At 36.7% G+C, this 22147-nt stretch overlaps 1 protein-coding gene across 5 annotated transcripts in view; it reads right to left on the minus strand.

The window, feature by feature from the left end:
• ppp3cb (protein phosphatase 3, catalytic subunit, beta isozyme) overlaps window positions 1-22147 on the minus strand; it is a 96609-nt gene that overhangs the window by 4578 nt on the left and 69884 nt on the right. For 4 of the 5 annotated variants that reach the window (XM_051860752.1, XM_051860753.1, XM_051860755.1 and 1 more), the window contains exons 7-13: window positions 17052-17129; window positions 14488-14582; window positions 13889-14014; window positions 13439-13516; window positions 13035-13119; window positions 3437-3534; window positions 3046-3093 (exon numbers count right to left, since the gene is read on the minus strand). In XM_051860752.1, coding sequence (XP_051716712.1) covers window positions 3046-3093; window positions 3437-3534; window positions 13035-13119; window positions 13439-13516; window positions 13889-14014; window positions 14488-14582; window positions 17052-17129 — 608 coding nt within the window. The remainder of the gene's footprint in view (window positions 1-3045; window positions 3094-3436; window positions 3535-13034; window positions 13120-13438; window positions 13517-13888; window positions 14015-14487; window positions 14583-17051; window positions 17130-22147) is intronic. The other variant, XM_051860757.1, reaches the window with a different exon arrangement.

Raw genomic sequence — 22147 nt, forward strand, 5'->3', positions numbered from 1 at the left:
TAAACGGCCCCCTAAGCTATTAAAAATCATTTTTAATTAATTGATATAAAGCTGACATAAAATAAATTATACATATTAGATACTTGCTGCTTAAGTAAAATAACCTAACTGAAGTAAAATAAGTTGAAATACTAAAATTACTAAAACTAATACACATACACATATACATATACACACACACATATATATATATATATATATATATAATTTATATATATAAAAGCTAAATAAAAATAAAAAAACTATTAAAAATGACAAAAGAACATAAAATCACTAAAAATTTAACTAAAATGAAAATGAATACTACAAAATATAAAAATAGCTCATTCAAAATATTAATACTATAACATTATTTAAATAATACTAAATATAAATACTAAACAAAAAAATTTTCATCCCAAGTACTGCAGAAGAGCTAGACATTTTGTATATATTTAAAAACATATTTATGTTGTAATTTTAATACTTATAGGGTTCGTGAAAGATTCTATGTAAACTGTAAAACAATTCTTACATAAATGTTTTTTATTTCATGAAGGCAGCCATTTATGGAAGAGTGTTTATGAAAAATTTACACAGAAATTAATTCAGGTTGTATTGTCATAATGAGGGCACATCAATGACTACTAAACTGTTGTTTAATTCCAGTTACCCTTTTTTGGCTAGGATTTCAGCTGTTTTTGTTTTAAATTAAGTAAAAATCACTTTTACAGAAGTGTATTTCATTTCTCCACAACCTTGGAGCTCATGCTTGTCACGATTTCCCTTTGTCTGTGTTCATGATCTTTTATTTTGATATTATTTTGCCTGTGTTCAGTTCCTGTGTGTTTAGTTCCCATTTCCTTGGTTGCCATAATTATTCACTGTTTCATTGATCAGTGTCTCACCTGTTCCCCATCATCCTGTCAAGTCAAGTCAAGTCACCTTTATTTATATATAGCGCTTTTTACAATGCAGATTGTGTCAAAACAGCTTTACAGTGATAATTATTGGTATATAATTTTTGGCTGCACAGCAGCTCTTAAAGAAAATGGTGTCATTGTCCAGCTTAAGTAAATTCAATATTGATTCATTCTGTTGTAAGAATCAATAGTTATTAATTTAGTTAATTTATCTATATCAACACTGGAGTAAACAGTGATGTCATCATCCAGCTCAGTTCAGTTCGCATACAATGGTGTCGATGGAGGCAGATCAAAACACTGTTGAATATCAAATGTGAAGTGCCCCCAACTAAGCACTAATCATCCTGTGTATTTATACTCTCAGTTATCGTTCATCGTTCTTCTGTGTCAAGCTTCTTTTGTGGATTATCAAGTCAAACCAGCATGTAACAGTGCTAGGTCAGTCTCACAAGGTTAGTATGTTATTGACTAAAATCCTCTTTTGCTGGAGATTTTAAATGGCATTTTAACTTCCAGAACCCTCATTGACCTTTAAGTCACTTTTTTCCAGATATCTGTGAAAACATTTATCTCTGAATGAGTTTAAAAACAAACCCTGTCATAGAGAGGTCACATGATCCCTGCAGATCACATGGTCATGGCAGACCAAACCCAGAGTGAGTGCGCGAGGAGCGGTGCTGGGTTGATCAGCGTTTGGGGCATGGTGCTGTAAGAATACTGGGTCATTTGTGATAGGCAGGGGACGTGCGCCCCCACCCACCCATGGCCCAGATTCTTGTCGTCTGCTGAGTCATTCTGTAACCTTGCTGATTATTAAGTACATAAAAATGTGTGCCGTTGAGAAAAAAGGTGGAGAACAGCAGAGCAGAGTCCAGCATTTGCATAAGCAGGAAGACACAGTTGTGAGAGTGTACGTGTGTGCATGTCTGTGTGTGTGTATTTGTGTGTCAGTATACAGTATTTCTATAAAACACTATTCAGACTGGATTATCAACAGAGGACGTCATTTTATATATATATATATATATATATATATATATATATATATATATAATGAGTGCTTGTTCTATGTCTTTTATTGTTTGATTAACATTAAAAACACAGACAGCAGACCTGATAAACATGACGCAAATCTGACACATCATATTTTCTCACAACTCTTTAAGTTCATTTAATTATTTTTTTTTTAACTCATTTAAGACTGTGCTTATGAGGATCCTCGCCAAAAACTGGCATTTCAACATAATTTTGGGTGTTTTTGTCTGAAAGATAACTCTGCATTCTGAAGCGGCATTCTGTGCATACATTTCGGGTGTTGGTTCACAGAGAGCTGCTTCACAAACAGCGTGGCAGTACAGATTTGAGTTCTTTTTTCATCTTTTCATGCTGGAATGATTTAATAACACTTGAATGAATATTAGCGTCATCATTTAATGTAATTTAATTGGCATTACTTAAAATAAAAATTACTTAATTACTTAAATTAAGTAATTACTTTAATTACTTAAAAATAATACAAGCCTATACTACACTAGCATACAATTTTTAATGTGTTTTTCTCTTATACAGCTCTTATGCAAAATTATGAAATATTATTACAATTTAAAATAACTATTTTGTAATTTAATATATTTTAAAATGTAATTTATTCCTGTGATGACAAAACTGAATTTTCATTTGCTGCTTAAGAATAATTTCTTAGTATTATCAATGTTAAAATCAGTCGTGCTGCTTAATATTTTTGTTGAAACTATGATTAGGATTCATTGATGAATAGAAAGTTCAAAAGAACAGCATTTTTTCCCCCACATATTTTTCAATGGAAAACGTTATAAATGTCTTTACTGTCCCTTTTGATAAATTTAATGCATCCTTGCTGAACAAAAGTATTTATTGCTTTTAAGAAAAATCTTACTGACCCCAAACTTTTGAACATAGTGTATGTCCTCTTTTAGATATTCAGATAAATGTGCATGTATACAGTATGTGTGTGTCTGTGTGAAATACACAATCCCTGACCAGTCATAGCACCCCACACGCTCAGTTAGCTAGGCTGCACTGTCTAGCTAGCTAGCGTGTTACGGCGGTCACTATGAAACCTCTGAGCAGCACAGAGAGAGATAGAGGCCGGACAGTTTACCTTCTCCATCCTTATCCGTCTCGACTGCTTCAATGGCCTCGATGGTAGCTGAGGAGGCACAGAAAGACAGACGGAGAGAGGGAGAGAGGGAGGATGGATGGGGGAGTTTATTGTGACAGTCATGCACGCAGCACAATCCCCCAGCATTAGCTGCCAAGTAGCTGCCATGGGCAGGTAGCAGTTAGCGCTAGCTGGTTAGTTTCCCAGTATGTTCGTGTGTGCACATTTCAGATGGTTTAATTAGCGAAGAGAATGAACGAAAGTGTTTCACCAAAAGAGAGGGGTTAGCAAACATGAGTGTGAGTTTGTAAGACACTGTCTTAGTGACCTTGAAAGAGAAAAGAGGTTGTGATTGGAAAGTGAAAAAGCAATGTTTGGGTTTGTAACTCACCGCTCTGCAAGGTCTGTTTTCCTCCAGACAGTACGCCGCTCGGCAGCATGCCAGTAGGGGTCAGACCTTTCAGGGTTAACACATTCTCACTCTCCTCTCTATAGAAACACACAATGAAACTTATGTGTTAAAATTACTAAAATTGAAATAAATATTAATTCAAGCTAAATATAAATAATAAAAATGAGAAAAGCACAACAAAATTACTGAAACTACAGTTAAAATGAAAACAGGAAAATAAAAATAAAAATAAAAGCTTATTCAAAATACTAACAAATACTTTTATAGTATATACATACTAAAATATTACTAAAACTGTAATATTATATATATATATATATATATATATATATATATATATATCAGGGTTTCTACAGGTTTCATCAGGTCTAATTTAATGCTTTTATTTAATGCCTTTTTAAATGCAATTTTTAAATTTTTAATGCCATATATATATATATATATATATATATATATATATATATATATATATATATATGTATATATATATGTATATGTGTGTGAGTCGATAAATGTCGGTAGATGACGTCATAAGGCAATTAGAATATTCATCATGTCATTGTTGCATTCGCATTCTGCCAAGTGTCAGCCCTTTACATTTGTTTGCTTCTCTGGTGCTACCCTTTTTGCTCACATAATATATTTTAATACAGCCAAATTCCCAACAAAATTGTTTCATCTATATATTTTCAGTTTTTGTTGTGGTGGTGAAATGGTGACTGAAACGCGGCTCATTAAGACTACATACAGGGCTCGACATTAAGCCTTTTCATTCACTTGTACGATTCTTGTACGATTCATGTAAAATGTATGATTCATCTTTCATTTTAAATTCTTAAATTCGATCAATAAATTTAATTAGAATAAGACACTAAGGGCTGTTACCAATCAAATTAAATAATTTACAAATTTACAATAAAAAAAAAATTACAACTGCATTAAATAATGTTATGGGATTGTAAGAAATGTTGGGGGGAAAATGATTAAACAATTAGAAAATTAAACTAAACCACAAGTAGGTGGTGTCAAGTAACCATCTTAATAAGTGAGTCGTTCATTTAAAGATTCATTCCAATGGCTGATTCATTCAAGAATGAGGCAATTATGAATGGGTCATTTAATCTTTGACTCAACCGATTCATTCAAAACGCTTAATCATTCAGTAATGAAAACAAGGCTGAGTGTTGCGCTATGGTTCTGCTGTGATCTTTGTTTGAAACTATTTTTAAAACTGTCAATGTTCCTTCTAAAATTAAGTGACTTAATATTTAACATTTGTTAACTGAACAGTTGTATGAAATCAGTGTCACGTTTTTAATCGTGACGGTAGCCTATTTAGGAAAACAGCATTCTTGGTCGTGTGATTTTGCTTACCTGTATCAAATTATAAAAACTTCTTTTTGTATGTGCTTCGCTCATGTTTCCATTTCTCCTCGAGATGGTGCGCGAGCCTCAACAGCGCAACCTTGTTATCGCCACTACATTATACAGCCTATTATTATCCACTGTGGATCGCCACTTAAACTAAACGTAATAAAATAAGTCATTCTCGTGTTTTTTTTTTTTTTTGGTATTGATGTTTTAATCAGGTCCTTGTGAAAATTCTCTTTCACTTGCCCCTTCAAAAAATACACTTATCCCGGACTAATTGACAAGCGTTAGTGTCGAGCCCTGACATGTTAAACCAGCGCTAAAATCCTGATTTATAATCGAGACGCTGTCTGACAAAATCACCATACACATAATATTATAAAGACATTTGCTGTGATTTTGGCTATATGTACTCGTAAAATGATAACTCAGGTTAGAATCAATAGTATCTATTTTATTTGTTCTCTGACATCCTCAACTGAATATGCGCTGCTCCTCTAGCCACTGAACAGCAGACGCAGAAAGAGGTGTGCCTGCGGCAGCTGGAAAGCAAGACCTCGCGCTCATGCGGCAGTACCGGGGAGTCTCGGAAGCTAGATCAGGTTAACAAGTGTATTCGTCACAATGCGCTTTCTTGGAAAAAAGTCACAAAAGTGGTCTGAAAAGTGCTTTTTAATACCCCGTGGATACCCCGTCTCTCTCTCTCTCTCTCTCTCTATATATATATATTCAAGCTAAATACAAATATATATTAAAAAAACTGATAAAAATGAAAAAAGCAACAAAAAAACAAAAAAATGAAAACAGAAAATATAAAAATAAAAGCTAATTAAACATATTATAGTATATATACACATGCTATTAAAATAACTGTTAACATAAAACTGTTATATAAATAATACTAAAATATTACTAAAACTGAAATAAATATAAATTCAAGCTAAATAGAAATACTAAAAAACAAAAATTAATAAAAATGACAAAAGCACAACAAAATTACTAAAACTACATTTAAAATGAAAACAGAAAATATAAAAATACAAGTTAATTTAAAATATTAACAAATACTATTAAAGTATATAAATAATATTAAAATAACTGTTAACATAGGGTCATTTTAAATCCTTTTCACACTGCAAACCCTTGTTTAACGTTCTTATTTGCATAATTATGAGGTAAATGAAATTAATTGGACAAGCACACACAGCATGCAACCTGTTTTAATAACTGCTTGTCCAGCTGTAGAAATGTGACCACATAAAACCTCTCTTGGGTGCTTTTCCCGTACAACTACGTAACTCACTGATTAACCTCCATAGTACAATCAAGTTCTTTGGTACAATGCATCGTTGAAGAAATCGACTAGCAAGTCACGACCCGAAAACCGTATTGTCGCAAATTTGTCGTCCAACCACCATGGTTAATGATGCCACGCAGGTGGTGGAGTAATAACTTTTAATTAATCCATTTGAGATCGAATTAATGCCCAAATCTTGCTATAAATTACAGACATGGCATCTGAGGACTAATTCTCATGTTTCTCAGTTATTTTGCTTTATTTCCAGATTCAATCATAGGCTTGTTCTTACGTACTAGAGCATGTACGCACATGCACGCTCTTCAAAAACGGCAAGTACAGGCAGGTACAGGTCTCTGCAGAACAAAAAAGGAGCGTCTCCCAAATTTGGGGTGTTTTCTAACTAAGTACAGAAGCCTAAGAGGCCATTCATTATTTTTTTTTTCTTTCTTGTTTTCTCATTATCACAACTACTTTTTTTTAACGTTTAGATCACGAGAAAGCAACTTATATCGAGATAATGAGAAATAAATTAAATAATGCTGCATGCTTGACTTCCGTAACAGGGAAACTATGCGTTTTTCCCTGAGTGCCCTGCATAGACGTATGGAAACATTTTACTATAATATGTTCACATATTTTGAAGAGCATCTGGTCTATGAAAGATTTTTTATATTAAAGATCACTCTTTTTTTTTTTTTTTTTTTTGCATAGACTACACAAATGATAATGACACGGAATGTAATTTTGTCACACTATAGCTATTGTAGTCTATATTTTACATAGGCTACGCATTTTATTCTGTGTACACTGTGATGTACAGAAGAACAATCCTAAACATATATAAAAAATAAAAATAAAAGTAATTTGTGATGACCTAAATGCAAGGGTAAAAAGATACAACTTTTACTTAGATTTAAACTTATATACGGATACAAATCTCACAAATAAGGGAAGACTTATTCATTAAAGAATTATAAGCCATGAACCAAGCCAACCAGCTACGAAGTGAATCGTAACATTACAAACTTTGATTTGAAGCAAAAAAGTATTTGAAAATCAGACAAAAATACGCAAAAATACATCCACTGTGTACTTAATGGCTTTGGAGAGGGAAAGAACTACAATCCCATGAAGCATTGCGAACAGCATAATCTAATTAAAAACAATGGAGAAATATAAAACTACTCTTTTAGAAATGTTGATATTTTATATATAGATTTACAGTATCTCACATAAGTGAGTACACCGCTCACATTTTTGTAAATATTTTATTATATCTTTTCATGTGACAACACTGAATAAATGACACTTTACTACAATGTAAAGTAGTGAGTGTACAGCTTGTATAACAGTGTAAATTTGCTGTCCCCTCAAAATAACTCAACACACAGCCATTAATGTCTAAACCGCTGGCCACAAAAGTGAGTACACCCCTAAGGCCCCGTCCACACGAAGCCAGATCTTCGTGTGGATGATCTTTTTTTTTCCTTGTCTCAAGAAATATTTGCGTACACACGAAACCACTGAAACTGGCATAAAACGATGTAGTATACATGCTAGACTAGTATGTGGCGCTGTAATTCTGCCACAGATATACACTTAAAACAAAGAATAAGACTTGGAGCATGCACATAAACCTTGCACGCTGTATACAAACTTTAGTAAAGCTTAGAAATAACGCTTTATTTTGGCTCAGTATCTTCTGCAGCACGAGCACAAGCATCTAGAGTCTGCTATTGTTGTTGTTGCTGCTGTTTTGTGCTGTTAGCGGTGTCTGAATAGGGTCGACACGTGGGGTGATGACATCATCGTTTCACAAAATATACGGATAGGCTGTACACACGAAAACGCAAGGGCGTCGTTTTCAGATTTATCCACTTTGGGACCCGGTTTCAAAAAATATCGGATTCACCTTCGGAAAACGCCGGATTCGTCTGGACAAATGCCTATCCGATACAAAATTTTTCGTATACACCTAAACGCATCTCCGTGTGGACGGGGCCTAAGTGAAAAGTCAGTCTGTCAGTGCTCAGATCATACGCCGCACACTGCATCAAATTGGTCTGCATGGCTGTCAACCCAGAAGGAAGCCTCTTCTAAAGATGATGCACAAGAAAGCCCGCAAACAGTTTGCAACCAGGTGAGGAGTACAAAGTCAAGTGTGTCTTGCCTACAGTCAAGCATGGTGGTGGGAGTGTCATGGTCTGGGGCTGCATGAGTGCTGCCGGCACTGGGGAGCTACAGTTCATTGAGGGAACCATGAATGAGCAGAGCATGATCCCCTCCCTTCAGAGACTGGGCTGCAGGACAGTATTCCAACATGATAACGACCCCAAACACACCTCCAAGATGACCACTGCTTTGCTAACGAAGCTGAGGGTAAAGGTGATGGACTGGCCAAGCATGTCTCCAGACCTAAACCCTATTGAGCATCTGTGGGACATCCTCAAACGGAAGGTGGAGGAGCGCAAGGTCTCTAACATCCACCAGCTCCGTGATGTCGTCATGGAGGAGTGGAAGAGGACTCCAGTGGCAACCTGTGAAGCTCTGGTTAACTCCATGCCCAAGAGGGTTAAGGCAGTGCTGGAAAATAATGATGGCCACACAAAATATTGACACTTTGGGCCCAATTTGGACATTTTCACTTAGGGGTGTACTTACTTTTGTGGCCAGTGGTTTAGACATTAATGGCTGTGTGTTGAGTTATTTTGAGGGGACAGCAAATTTACACTGTTATACAAGCTGTACACTCAATACTTTACATTGTAGCAAAGTGTCATTACTTCAGTGTTGTCACATGAAAAGATATAATATTTACAAAAATGTGAGGGGTGTACTCACTTCTGTGAGATACTATATATCAATGTTCCCTCTATGTTGCGCGCGCGGCCACGCAGCCATGGCTAAATGAAAAGAGACTTTACCTCGACAACATCCTAAGAAAAAGGTTTGTTTGACTTTCAAACAAGAATGGCTTAATGAAATAGTTCAAACGGACGCAAGTGATGGTCCTTGTAAATCAGTTAAATTGTCTGACATATTCAGCTACGAAGCTAATGGGATTGTGTGCAAAATTTGCTCCAAAGCTAAAATCAAAGGAGAGTTTTCCACCAGGAAAACATGGACAGAGTGGAAACTTGACTGGCAAATTCGATGAGTTGGCAAATGTTTTAGAAGTGGATTCACTGTCTTTTAAGCCTTTGAATGAGGTTCGTTGGCTGTCACGTTACCAAGCTGCAAATTCGTTTTTGCGGAATTACAGTTTATTAACAGAGTACTGCACAAAAGAAGCTGGAAACGATGACCCAATTGCAAAAATACTAGTTTAAAAAAACTCTCCGATTCGAAGTACAGAGTTGCTCTCACTGTGCTTGGAGATGTGTTGGAAGAACTAGCCCAGCTCTGCGAAGCAATCTTAGCACCGTAGCAATCTTAGCACCGTTGATGCCCATTACTTTGCTAGAGCTAAGATCGAAAAACTTAGATCTCAGTATCTCGGAGAGCATATATATTGGAGCAACCGAGTGAACGAGCTGTTGTAAACAAGTGACAGTGCGGTAAATATAGCGGACATTATTCTGTTTGTTCATAAATTCTGTGACCATCTTGATGCTCGATTTCTTGAAGGTGAGCTTAAAGAATGGTCTGCTTTTAGCCTGGAAACACTGGATTCAACATTCGATTTTGATCATGGTACAGAAGATGCAACCAGACCGACAGAGAAGTTTCACGCTTTTCTAAAACAAACAGGCAAGACTGCCACCGAGCGTATCTATCAACAGTACAAGGATTTCAAGTTCACTATCAAAGAAAAACGAAAGATGGGAGCGCTACAGACATTTGCTGAGATGGTAACCTGGACACTAAAAAGTGAGGAGTTCACTGAGCTTGTACAGCTGATTGACATTTGCGGGACATTCCAAGCGTCTAGTGCAGACTGTGAACGCGGTTTCAGTTTGATGAATCGTATCAAGACAAATTCACGGAACCGACTTCAGACCACCCATTTGGAACAGCTAATGAGAATCCGGTCTACGCAAGCAGAGGGTCCTATAAACCTGGACAAGGTCTACAACCACTGGAAAGGGGACAAGGACAGAAGGGAAAAGTTTTAAGGTAGGCCTAGGCTGCAATATTAATAAATATATATGTAGTAATAATACATGTATTTAATGTGTTTGACTTGGACAATATTTTTTACTGTTTACTGAACTAACAACTTTACTAACTCTTAAACATATCATTATAATGTATAAAGTTGTTGTTAATTAGATGACTAAAGCTTTACATTTTGTTTAAAGGTTAGGTTACTATTTTGGTGTATTAGTACAGACCAGCAGAAATAAGCAAAAACAGGGGAGTGTAGCTATATACTTAAACAAGGTTAAACAGTTAGATACTATTTTTACTATTGTGGTTTATCTGGTTTTTAGATGCTGTTTTGAGAGAGGTTCTCCACAGACCTGCAGGGCCAGTCAAGAAAGGACTGATGAAGCACTAAAATGTTGTTGTGTATATGGTTTAATAAAATGTTTCTGGTCAAAAATATTGTACTTTTTTATATTATTATTTACTAGACTTGTTGTTAAACAGTTAATATAAGGGGGTAAGTCATCTATCAAACTACAGCGTCTTAGTTAATGTTAGCAGCGTTCTTTTTGTGTAGACTATACGGTCACAGAAGATTTTTGGTCAAGTTGCTTACAGTTTTAAAGTTTGCTCTCAGAGAAATATTTATTTGTTCAGTGCTGTAAAAAATTAGAGGGAACATTGCTGTATATGTATATGTGACGAGCAGGGTGGGGCGAGAGCCGTGAGAGAACGGCGCGAGGCCGGTGGAGCGAGTGATAATGAGCGTCAGCTGCGCTGCACCGGTCTCGTATCTCACAGAGGAGCTCCGGAAGCATAAAAGGGGGAGCAACGACAGTGAAGGACAAGAGAAAACCAGGCCTGGACTTTGTGTTATGTTTTATTATGTTTGTGTGGGCGGCAGACGTCCTTCATTCTGCCGCCATTTTACTTTCGTTTTGTTGTGTGTTTATTTTATATATTAAAAAGTGTTTAACATTCGCCGGTTCCCGCCTCCTTCTTCCCGTATATACGAACTGTGTTACATATATATATATACACTATATTGCCAAAAGTTTTGGGACGCCTGCCTTTACGTGCACATGAACTTTAATGACATCCCATTCTTAATCCGTAGGGTTTAATATGGAGTTGGCCCACCCTTTGCAGCTATAACGGCTTCAACTTTTCTGGGAAGGCTTTCCACAAGGTTTAGGAGTGTGTTTATGGGAATTTTGACCATTCTTCTAGAAGCGCATTTGTGAGGTCAGGCAGTGATGTTAGCGAGAAGGCCTGGCTCGCAGTCTCCGCTCTAATTCATCCCAAAGGTGTTCTATCGGTTTGAGGTCAGGACTCTGTGCAGGCCAGTCAAGTTCCTCCACACCAAACTCGCTCATCCATGTCTTTGTGCACTGGTGCGCAGTCATGTTAGAACAGGAAGGGGCCATCCCCAAACTGTTCCCACAAAGTTGGGAGCATGAAATTGTCCAAAATGTCTTGGTATGCTAAAGCATTAAGAGTTCCTTTCACTGGAACTAAGGGGCCAAGCCCAACCCCTGAAAAACAACCCCACACCATAATCCCCCTCCACCAAAATTTACACTTGGCACAATGCAGTCAGGCAAGTACCGTTGCCAAACTGCCAAACCCAGACTCGTCCAATGGATTACCAGACAGAGAAGTGTGATTCGTCACTCCAGAGAACACGTCTCCACTGCTCTAGAGTCCAGTGGCGGCATGCTTTACACCACTGCATCCGACGCTTTGCATTGCACTTGGTGATATAAGGCTTGGATGCAGCTGCTCGGCCATGGAAACCCATTCCATGAAGCTCTCTATGCACTGTTCTTGAGCTAATCTGAAGGCCACATGAAGTTTGGAGGTCTGAAGCTATTGACTCTGCAGAAAGTTGGTGATTTCTGCGCACTGTGCGCCTCAGCGTGCGCTGACCCCGCTCTGTGATTTTACGTGGCCTACCACTTCGTGGTTGAGTTGCTGTTGTTCCCAATTGCTTCCATTTTGTTATGATACCACTAACAGTTGACCGTGGAATATTTAGTAGTGAGGAAATTTCACGAATGGACTTATTGCACAGGTGGGTACCACACTTGAATTCACTGAGCTCCTGAGAGCGACCCATTCTTTCACAAATGTTTGTAGAAGCAGTCTGCATACCTAGGTGCTTCATTTTATACACCTGTGGCCATGGAAGTGGATTCATTGATTTGGAGTCCCAATACTTTTGGCAATATAGTGTGTATATATATATACTTTTTTTTTTTTTTAAACATTGAAAAATATGCATAATGTACATAAAATATGTATTTTAAGAGCGTAGTGAGACAGACTTGATTTCATCATTTGCAGTGCTTCATGTGAGTGGGCGGAGCCAATGAGCTTTTTGGCGCATTTTGCTTATTTTGACTCTTTGGTGGAATTTTCTATACAGCATCGTGTGTAATGTAGTTGTTCACCACGAAGTCCGCAGTTAAACACAATTATTTTAAATAATGTAGGCTGACAGCTTCAACAGAAGCACTGATTAACAACCCTGTTGCTTATTGTAGGGCTGTCGGGCTGGTATATAAGTTAGCGTTAAAGATCAATTTCAGTATGGAGAAAGTTAATAAAGTTTTTACTTCCAGAACCCGACTGTTGCACTCTATTGTAGTTAATAATAACAATGCCGTGTCTTAGCCAGGCTGCACAAACACACACCAATATGTGTGTGTTTGTGCAGCCTGGCTAAGACACGGCGTTGTTATTATTATTGTACATTTTTTTATGTTGTAAACATCCAAACCACAAACATGCGTTCCCAACCCCATCCAGACTCACCGCAGGACTGAGAACATTTTGGCCATTTTGCCAATGGCACGGATCTTGTTTCTGATGACCTCTTTACGGGCAGCCGCAGCATTAGCTGAAAAGAACCAGGAGACAGGCTTATATTTCATAAACAACATACTGGAGCTGAATATTCTATAGAAGAATTTAAAATGAAACAATGTTTAAAGCTACAGTACATCAACGGTACAGTATGTCAACTGTTTGATCGCAAAACTATTTACTGAAGTATCCACAATTGACAAGGAATGCCAATAATTGCACAGTAGGTTCATTTTAGTTGTCATTTGGTCGTATTCAACTTTTAAAATTAGGTGTAATCATTTTAAAAGTCTTGACCTGTGTGTTTACGAAAATCTTAATGAGGAAAAAGTTGAGGAATGTGCAGGCCTCACCATCAAAGATCTCATCTCCATCATTCATAAGCTCATCGTCAGAGCAGATGCTGAGGACATTCACCAACATCTCTGTCACTGTGGAGGCGTCAAAAGTCAAAAAGCCAAGACAACAACAACAAAAACATAAAATGTCACTGTAATATTTATACACAGGCTAAAATCGATCCTTTAATCTCTATCTCTATCAAATTACTTTATCGGGTCAAACTTTTGGGGATTTTACCTCATTCTAGTTTTACTTGTTGAGACAGAATAGGTGAAATACAGTTCGAATCAGACCTATTCCATCTTCTTTGTTTTAACAAGTCAAGACAACACCTGTCTACTATCCCTCACACACCCAGAATGAAAACGTGAGGAATTTGTGTAACCACAAAGACTGGTTTTCTCCGGGCAGAATGATGATGTCTCATGCTGTTTAGAAACACTGTGTTTCCTCTTTCCCACCTTTTTCTCCAACAAATGGAAGCGACCAGGTGAAGACGTCCATGAAGTTGGGCAGCCAGTACGGATGTGGCGAGCAGTTGAACTGCCGTATGTTCATTACGTTGTTCTCGTATTTAAGCACGGCGGCTGTGGAGAGGCATTAAGGCTGTTATATTCACACATTACAAACATGTTTTTATGAACATAATTATCTCTTTCTTTCTCTTTGCACATGACTGTCATTAGATATACACAGCAAAAGCACAAAGATACATGAGACATGACAAAATCTATCAGCAAATGCCTGGGTCATATTTCAGAAAACTAACAAACTAACAAACTAAACTAACTAACTGTGGTATAGTGTGTAAAAATAATAATAAATAATTGTAATTTATAAATTATTGTATATTATATATTCAGTATAAATGTATTATATACTTATATTATGTGTATCTACATTTATAACAGACTATATTTATATAGAGACTATTTAAATGTTGAGCAAGCAATCTCATTGCACCATGCGATGATGTGATTGCTTGTAGATTGCATGTGTGTGTGTGTGTGTGTGTATATATATATATATATATATATATATATATAAACTGAATTCAGACCTTTGTTGTTGTAAACGTCCAGGTAGTTTGGAGCAGAAAAGATGGTGATGAGAGAGGGGAAACCTGTGGTCTGACTCTTCCTGTACATACGGTAACTAAAAGGGCAAGAAAACAAAGAAGAGGTCATAGAAAATTACAGAATGACCATCAGAATTGACATGATTACAATTACGCTGACATGTTTTCATTAACGTTAATAATAAGTACATATTTGTAATATGAAACCCTTTTCTACAGCAAGTATTTGAAGCCTAATAGTTAAAAACTTTTCTCAAAGCATAGTCTCAAATCATAAACAGTCATAATAGTTTTAAAGTATTTATCCTTTCTTTTCTATTTCACTGTTACGCTGATGATACTCAGCTCTATATTTCTTCGCGCCCTGACGAAACTTACCAATTCACAAAATTAACAGAATGCATAGCTGATATAAAAAATTGGATGACCAGTAATTTCCTACTACTAAATTCAGAAAAAACAGATTCTAATTTTTGGACCAAAAACTTCTTCACGTAATAACCTAGAATACTGTCTAACACTTGATGGCTGCTCTGTTAAGTCTTCGTCGTCTCTTAGGAACCTGGGTGTGCTCTTTGATACCAATCTTTCATTTGAAGGCCATGTTACTAGCATCTGTAAAACCGCATTCTTCCATCTTAAAAATATATCTAAACTACGACATATGCTCTCAATGAAAAATGCAGAACAGTTAGTTCATGCGTTCATGACCTCAAGGCTAGATTACTGTAACGCTCTACTGGGTGGTTGTTCTGCTCGCCTGATAAATAAACTACAGCTCGTACAAAATGCAGCAGCTAGAGTTCTTACTAGAACTAGGAAGTATGACCATATTAGCCCAGTTCTGTCAACACTGCATTGGCTTCCTGTTAAACATCGTATAGATTTTAAAATCTTGCTAATTACTTACAAAGCACTAAATGGTTTAGCTCCCCAGTACCTGAGCGAGCTCCTAATTCATTATAGTCCTTCACGTCTATTGCGATCTCAGAATTCAGGCCAGCTGATAATACCTAGAATATCAAAATCAACCGCAGGCGGTAGATCCTTCTCCTATTTGGCACCTAAACTCTGGAACAACCTTCCTAGCATTGTTCGGGAAGCAGACACACTCTGTCAGTTTAAATCTAGACTAAAAACGCATTTCTTTAACCTGGCATACACATAACATATTACCAATTTATATTTTCAAATCTGTTAAAGGATTATTAGGCTGCATAAATTAGGTCAGCCGGAACCGGGAACACTTCCTATAACACCTGATGTACTCGTTACATCAGAAGAAGAATGGCATCTACGCTAATATTAGTCTTTCTGGTTATCCCGAGGTTCACCGTAGTCAACCGGATCCAGGCCATATCCAGGTGAGACCAAGGACCTGCGCCTTGACACGACCACAACGCAGCCCTGAAGTATCAGCAGAGATTGAGTCAACTAGATCATCCACTCTGAGGGCCTCATCGACACGACAGCCACGACACAGTTCCTCAACAGCCGTGATGAATACAATCCTCAATTGGATGGAACTGGAATAAATACTTTGAATGTTGCGATCCTGTCGGACTTATGATAGCTACCTGAATCGTAACAAAGCACTGTTGGCCAGAGGAGAACTGGCCCCCCGACTAAGCCTGGCTTCTCCCAAGGTTTTTTTCTCCATTTAAACACCTATTTGCCACTTGTCTGCCACCTGATGTCACCTGATGGAGTTTGGGTTCCTTGCCGCTGTCGCCTTTGGCTTGCTTAGTTGGGGACACTTGACATTTGACTTGACATTTGATATTCAACAGTGCTTTGATCTGCCTGCATTGACACTATTCTTTTAAGAGCTGCTGTGCAGCCAAATAATGTACCAGTTATCAATGTAAAGCTGCTTTGACACAATCTACATTGTAAAAAGCGCTATATAAATAAAGGTGACTTGACTTGACTTGACTATATTATTATTTCTTTAAAGAAAAGCCTTTATTGTATTATTAACACAAAATTATTAAAATGAAATGCATTAAAGATAATACACATTATAATGCCTATTATTATTTTTTTAATAGACTGTAAAATTAACTAATTTACTGAGTATGCTGTCTGCTGTTGTTGACTGTACAGATTGTCGTGGAGTATCAGTGCATTATTGACTGCTGTTTAGTTGACTGCATGGAATAGTTTACTATTTCGGAGTATTGTAGAGTCTCTTTGCACATTTAAAAACTACTCTCTGCATTATGCCTGAGACAATGACTGATAAAAAGGCCTGGGCTTAGGTGAATGTGTGTGCATTGGTGGCATTTCAGATCAATGAACACTACTGTACAGTAATGTACGTGGATTATGGAGAATCAATGTCTCTCTGCGTCTGTCTGTCTGCTGTATCTGCACACTGATCATCCATCAACACAAACTTAATCCAGCCTGTCAATATACACATATTGTGTGTGTTTTTAGGGTTTCTATATCTGTAGGAGGTGAGGAAGAGAGCTAAAGAGAGAAAAGCGGTCATATAGAAAAGGACAGGTGGTCAAAGGTGATGTTGCGTGTTGTTTTCTTACCCTGCGTCCTGCGCCTCATGTGCCCTGATGACCGACAGTAAGTTGTTGGTCTGTAAAAACTCACACACTGCAGGATAGCTGTACAAAATGATAAAACAGACAAAATGAGGCATGGTAAACAATATTTTCAGTCATTGATAAAACACTGATTAAACAACTCATTTGACTAAATAACTGGTTAGCTGGTCTGTTTTTTATGGTTTTAGAGGGGTTCCTGTGGAGCAAAAAATGATTAAAAATTAATTCACGCAAAAAACACGATGCACACATGCGTACCCAATTTCACATGCGTGAAACCTAATTCACGAATGCGAAAAAAAAAATACATTAACAAAAAGCAATTCACGTGCGCAAAATAAAATTATATATTCATAAAATACAATTCACAAATACAAAACACAATTCATAGATATACAACTGTGCACAAAAGTTTCAAATGTTTGAAACTTACGAGTTCCTCACAGTCACGTGTGAATCAACTTGGATTTGTGAGTGTATTTCTGAGACTCCCCTGGCTGCCACTGCATCTGGAGCATTCGTACTCTTCAGGCAATCAGAGTGAAGCTTATTAATCGACCAATCATTATAACGTGAGGACGTGCCTACCTGGGTGTTACGTCATCAGCTGTCGACCAGAGTTCAAGTCATGTAGAGAGGTATGTGCAGTTTGATCGTTTCATCTGTGTTTTTTTGAAGTAAACGAAGTAAGAGAACAGTTGAAGCTATAGTTTATTAACTATTTACAGATATAAGCAACTGTACTTGGCATTTGTGCAACAGTATGCAGTGTTAAATTATTACACACTTATTGTTTCTCTGCATTTTTCAGGATTAAAAACTGTTGGCTTGACATCTGGACATCAGTCACAAACATCTTAATTCATTTTGTTTCTTTATTCTTTTATACGTTATGTATTAATGTCTTAATATATCCAATATTCATTTACTTATGTACTGTGATGTATTGTCATCTCAAGGTTTTTAATGTCACAGGACAATGTTGTGAAGCATTAATTGGTAACACTTTACAATAAGGTTTCATTTGTTAACATTTTTTAATGTAATAACTAACATTAATTATGAAGGCATACTGATCAGAGATGCAATTAACATTATGCAACTAAGATTACTCAGTAAACTCTCTTGTACTGGGTGCTGACTGCTTAATATATCAGACCAAAATCTGATATGTCCTTACAGAGAGAGAAGAGTGGATTGAACACATCTATACGTTAACTTTTCACCTGATTTATTGCACTTATATTTATCATTTGGCCATAAATATTTATCTACTTTAAAAGAAAAGAAGACTCTGACTGAAACACTACAATCATCCTTGACCAGCCATGCAGTGGAACTGTGGTTCCATCAGAATGGCCTGTGACTGAAGAACTTGTAGCCCAACTTCAAACTGTTAGTCAGACAATCTCACAACTATGGAAGAGACATATTTCTCTGTACTGAATGTTGTGCTCCTTCATACTTGAGATTGCCAGTTCATGATCTTCATATGTAACAGGAACAATATAATTAATCATGGCCATTTTATACAGATTTTATTTTCCAAAGGATTCAGAAACTTTCAAATTAATAAAACATTTTCATCAACTGTAGCAACTGTTGAATCTTTTAATTCTGACATAAAACAAGAACATTTAATAATGCATAGCAGGGCTTTATTTCTTGAGCGTGTAAGTTACATATAGTCAGCAGGAAATAAATGAATAGTAACAATGCATGACTTTCAACCTCTTGTTGAAACAACTGTCAAAGTGCATGGCGTGCAACATGACTGTTTTGATTACAGTCAAAACAGTCAATTACAGTAGGAATGGTAAGGTCAAGGTACTGGCTGTCTCTGCAACTTCATCTGCCTCGGAAATCTGAAACAATAAAATACATATATATGCAGCTCAAAAAATGTAAATGTTCTCCAATGTGCAAGTCATTACATACGTTATCATCATCAATTGAATATGTGGTGGGCGTGACATGCAGTACAGTTACAAACACACTGCTGTGACTAGGGGTGTGCAATGGGCTGCATCTGAAGTAGCATTTAGATGCATTTACGCAGACAGTTTAATACAGCTCAAAGGTGACAAATGAATAACCTGCAGTTACAAATGAATAATAATATTTTGATGTTTTAAACAAAAAATGTTGAATACTGATATTTGAAATGATTTAAAACATGAAAAGATATAAAACCGCCACTAGGTGGCAGCAAGTCATCATTAATGAATGAGTCATTGAGATTCAACCGATTCATTCAAACGGCTGATTAATTCAGGAACGAAACATTTGACTATCATAATCTATCGTAGTCATTGAATCATTGATTCAGCTGATTCGTTCAGTAAGGAAACAACGCTGTGTGTGCTCAGAGACGCAATTACAGTGCTGTGGCTTTGTTTTGAACTATTTAAGTTAGAGCAAAATAAAGCAAAAACAGGTAATATGGTGTTACTTAATATCAACTTGATTCATTAAACTTGTATAAATCAATGTCACATTTGTTGTGCTGATATCTGGAGAAAAATCGCACTCTTCGTATGATACTTATTAACTATATTAAAATGATATAAATATAGACTAAATCTTGCAGTAAAATCGTGCATTCTAAATGTACAATCGCTAATCTAATCTACAAGACTACATTATGTAATGTATGCATGCATTCTCTGGGTGTGTGAGGGATATACTCGATGTCAGATCGCACATTGTTAAAACAACAATTATGATTATCGCAGACGATATTTATCGCAAACCCCTAGCTGTGACTGCTCTTTCCTATCCTCAATAAATAAATAAATAAACATTATATTTTCATTATTGTCTATACAACATCTCTCATCAGTCAAACCATTGTTATGCGCTCTATGGAGTTTATTTAAAATCCTAACGTTGTATGATATGCACATGAATTCTTAATGAAGTAAAAAGAATCCATCAATACTTAAAATAAAGGTTTATGTTCACACCCGGACTAAACAGAAGTTAATAAACTATAGCTTCAACTGATCTCTTCATTTACTTCAATAAAAACAGATGAACCGATCAAACTGTACATACCTCTCTACATGACTTGAACTCTGGTCGACAGCTGATGACGTAACACCCAGGCAGGCACGCCCTCACGTGATAATGATTGGTCAATTAATAAGCTTCAATTTGATTGGCTGAAGAATACGAATGATCCAGTTGCAGTGGCAGGGGAGTCTCAGAAATACACACACACAAATCCAAGTTGATTCACACGCGAATGTGAGGATAAACTCATAAGTTTCAAACATTTGAAACTTGTGTGCACAGTTGTATATCTATGAATTGTGTTTTGCATTTGTGAATTGCATTTTGCATTTGTGAATTGTATTTTATGAATATATAATTTTATTTTGTGCACATGAATTTCTTTTTGTGAATGTATTTTTTTTTTTTTGCGCATATGAATTGTTTTTTGTGCACGTGAATTAGGTTTCACGCATGTGAAATTGGCTACGCATGTGTGCATCATGTTTTTTGTGTGAATTATTATTGATACAATATTGGCTTCATAGGTTCCTGTAAGCTAACTAGCTAAACCCCAGTAACAGGGAATGTTCTCACACTTCTCAAAACGTTAGCACAAAACATTTTCTATACATTGTTTATGGAACCTTTTTTTTCCTGAAACATTTTAGTTTGATGTTTATCTAACATTTTTAAATGTTACTACTTGTTTCAGAATGTTCAGAGAACATTCAAAAGTAACATATCCAAAATGTCTGCAGAATGGAATGTTTTCCAAGAAATTCATTGCTCAAATTCATTGTTTCATTGCTAATAGTCCAGCTAGCACTTAGATCTAACATCACTTTTGAAACCTTTTCCTCAGTTCACTAGATTTCATTTGATTATACAGCCATCCTGATATCTCTGAGATGCTCAGAAGTGTCAAAAACCATCGCGAGTGGATTTTAACCCATTGCTAGCGTGTGTATTATTGTCTTACCACTATGAGCCACCAGGGGGGAGCAGTGATGTAAGTGTGCAGATTACAGTGAAAACCACTATCATTTCCTGCTCAAAATATGTCTAAATGTGGTCCTAGTAAAGAAATGAAGGCCCAGATGTTGTGTTGTATGATCCCATGTTGAAAACTAGTCTTGTATGTTATTTGTTAATTTAACTTGGCAGTCTTCTATTTTTTTCCTGGTATATGTTACAAACCCGATTCCAAAAAAGCTGGGACACTGTACAAATTGTGAATAAAAAAGGAATGCAATGATGTGGAAGTTTCAAATTTCAATATTTTATTCAGAATACAACATAGATGACATATCAAATGTTTAAACTGAGAAAATGTATCATTTTAAGGGAAAAATAAATTTCATGGCATCAACACATCTCAAAAAAGTTGGGACAAGGCCATGTTTACCACTGTGTGGCATCCCCTCTTCTTTTTTTAACAGTCTGCAAACGTCTGGGGACTGAGGAGACAAGTTGCTTAAGTTTAGGAATAGGAATGTTGTCCCATTCTTGTCTAATACAGGCTTCTAGTTGCTCAACTGTCTTAGGTCTTCTTTGTCGCATCTTCCTCTTTATGATGCGCCAAATGTTTTCTATGGGTGAAAGATCTGGACTGCAGGCTGGTCATTTCAGTACCCGGATCCTTCTTCTACGCAGCCATGATGTTGTAATTGATGCAGCATGTGGTCTGGCATTGTCATGTTGGAAAATGCAAGGTCTTCCCTGAAAGAGACGACGTCTGGATGGGAGCATATGTTGTTCTAGAACTTGGATATACCTTTCAGCATTGATGGTGCCTTTCCAGATGTGTAAGCTGCCCATGCCACACGCACTCATGCAACCCCATACCATCAGAGATGCAGGCTTCTGAACTGAGCGCTGATAACAACTTGGGTTGTCCTTGTCCTCTTTAGTCTGGATGACATGGCGTCCCAGTTTTCCAAAAAGAACTTCAAATTTTGATTCGTCTGACCACAGAACAGTTTTCCACTTTGCCACAGTCCATTTTAAATGAGCCTTGGCCCAGATAAAACGCCTGCGCTTCTGGATCATGTTTAGATATGGCTTCTTTTTTGACCTATAGA

This window comes from Ctenopharyngodon idella, chromosome 14, assembly GCF_019924925.1.
Source record: "Ctenopharyngodon idella isolate HZGC_01 chromosome 14, HZGC01, whole genome shotgun sequence".
In the NCBI taxonomy this organism is placed as follows: Eukaryota; Metazoa; Chordata; class Actinopteri; order Cypriniformes; family Xenocyprididae; genus Ctenopharyngodon; species Ctenopharyngodon idella.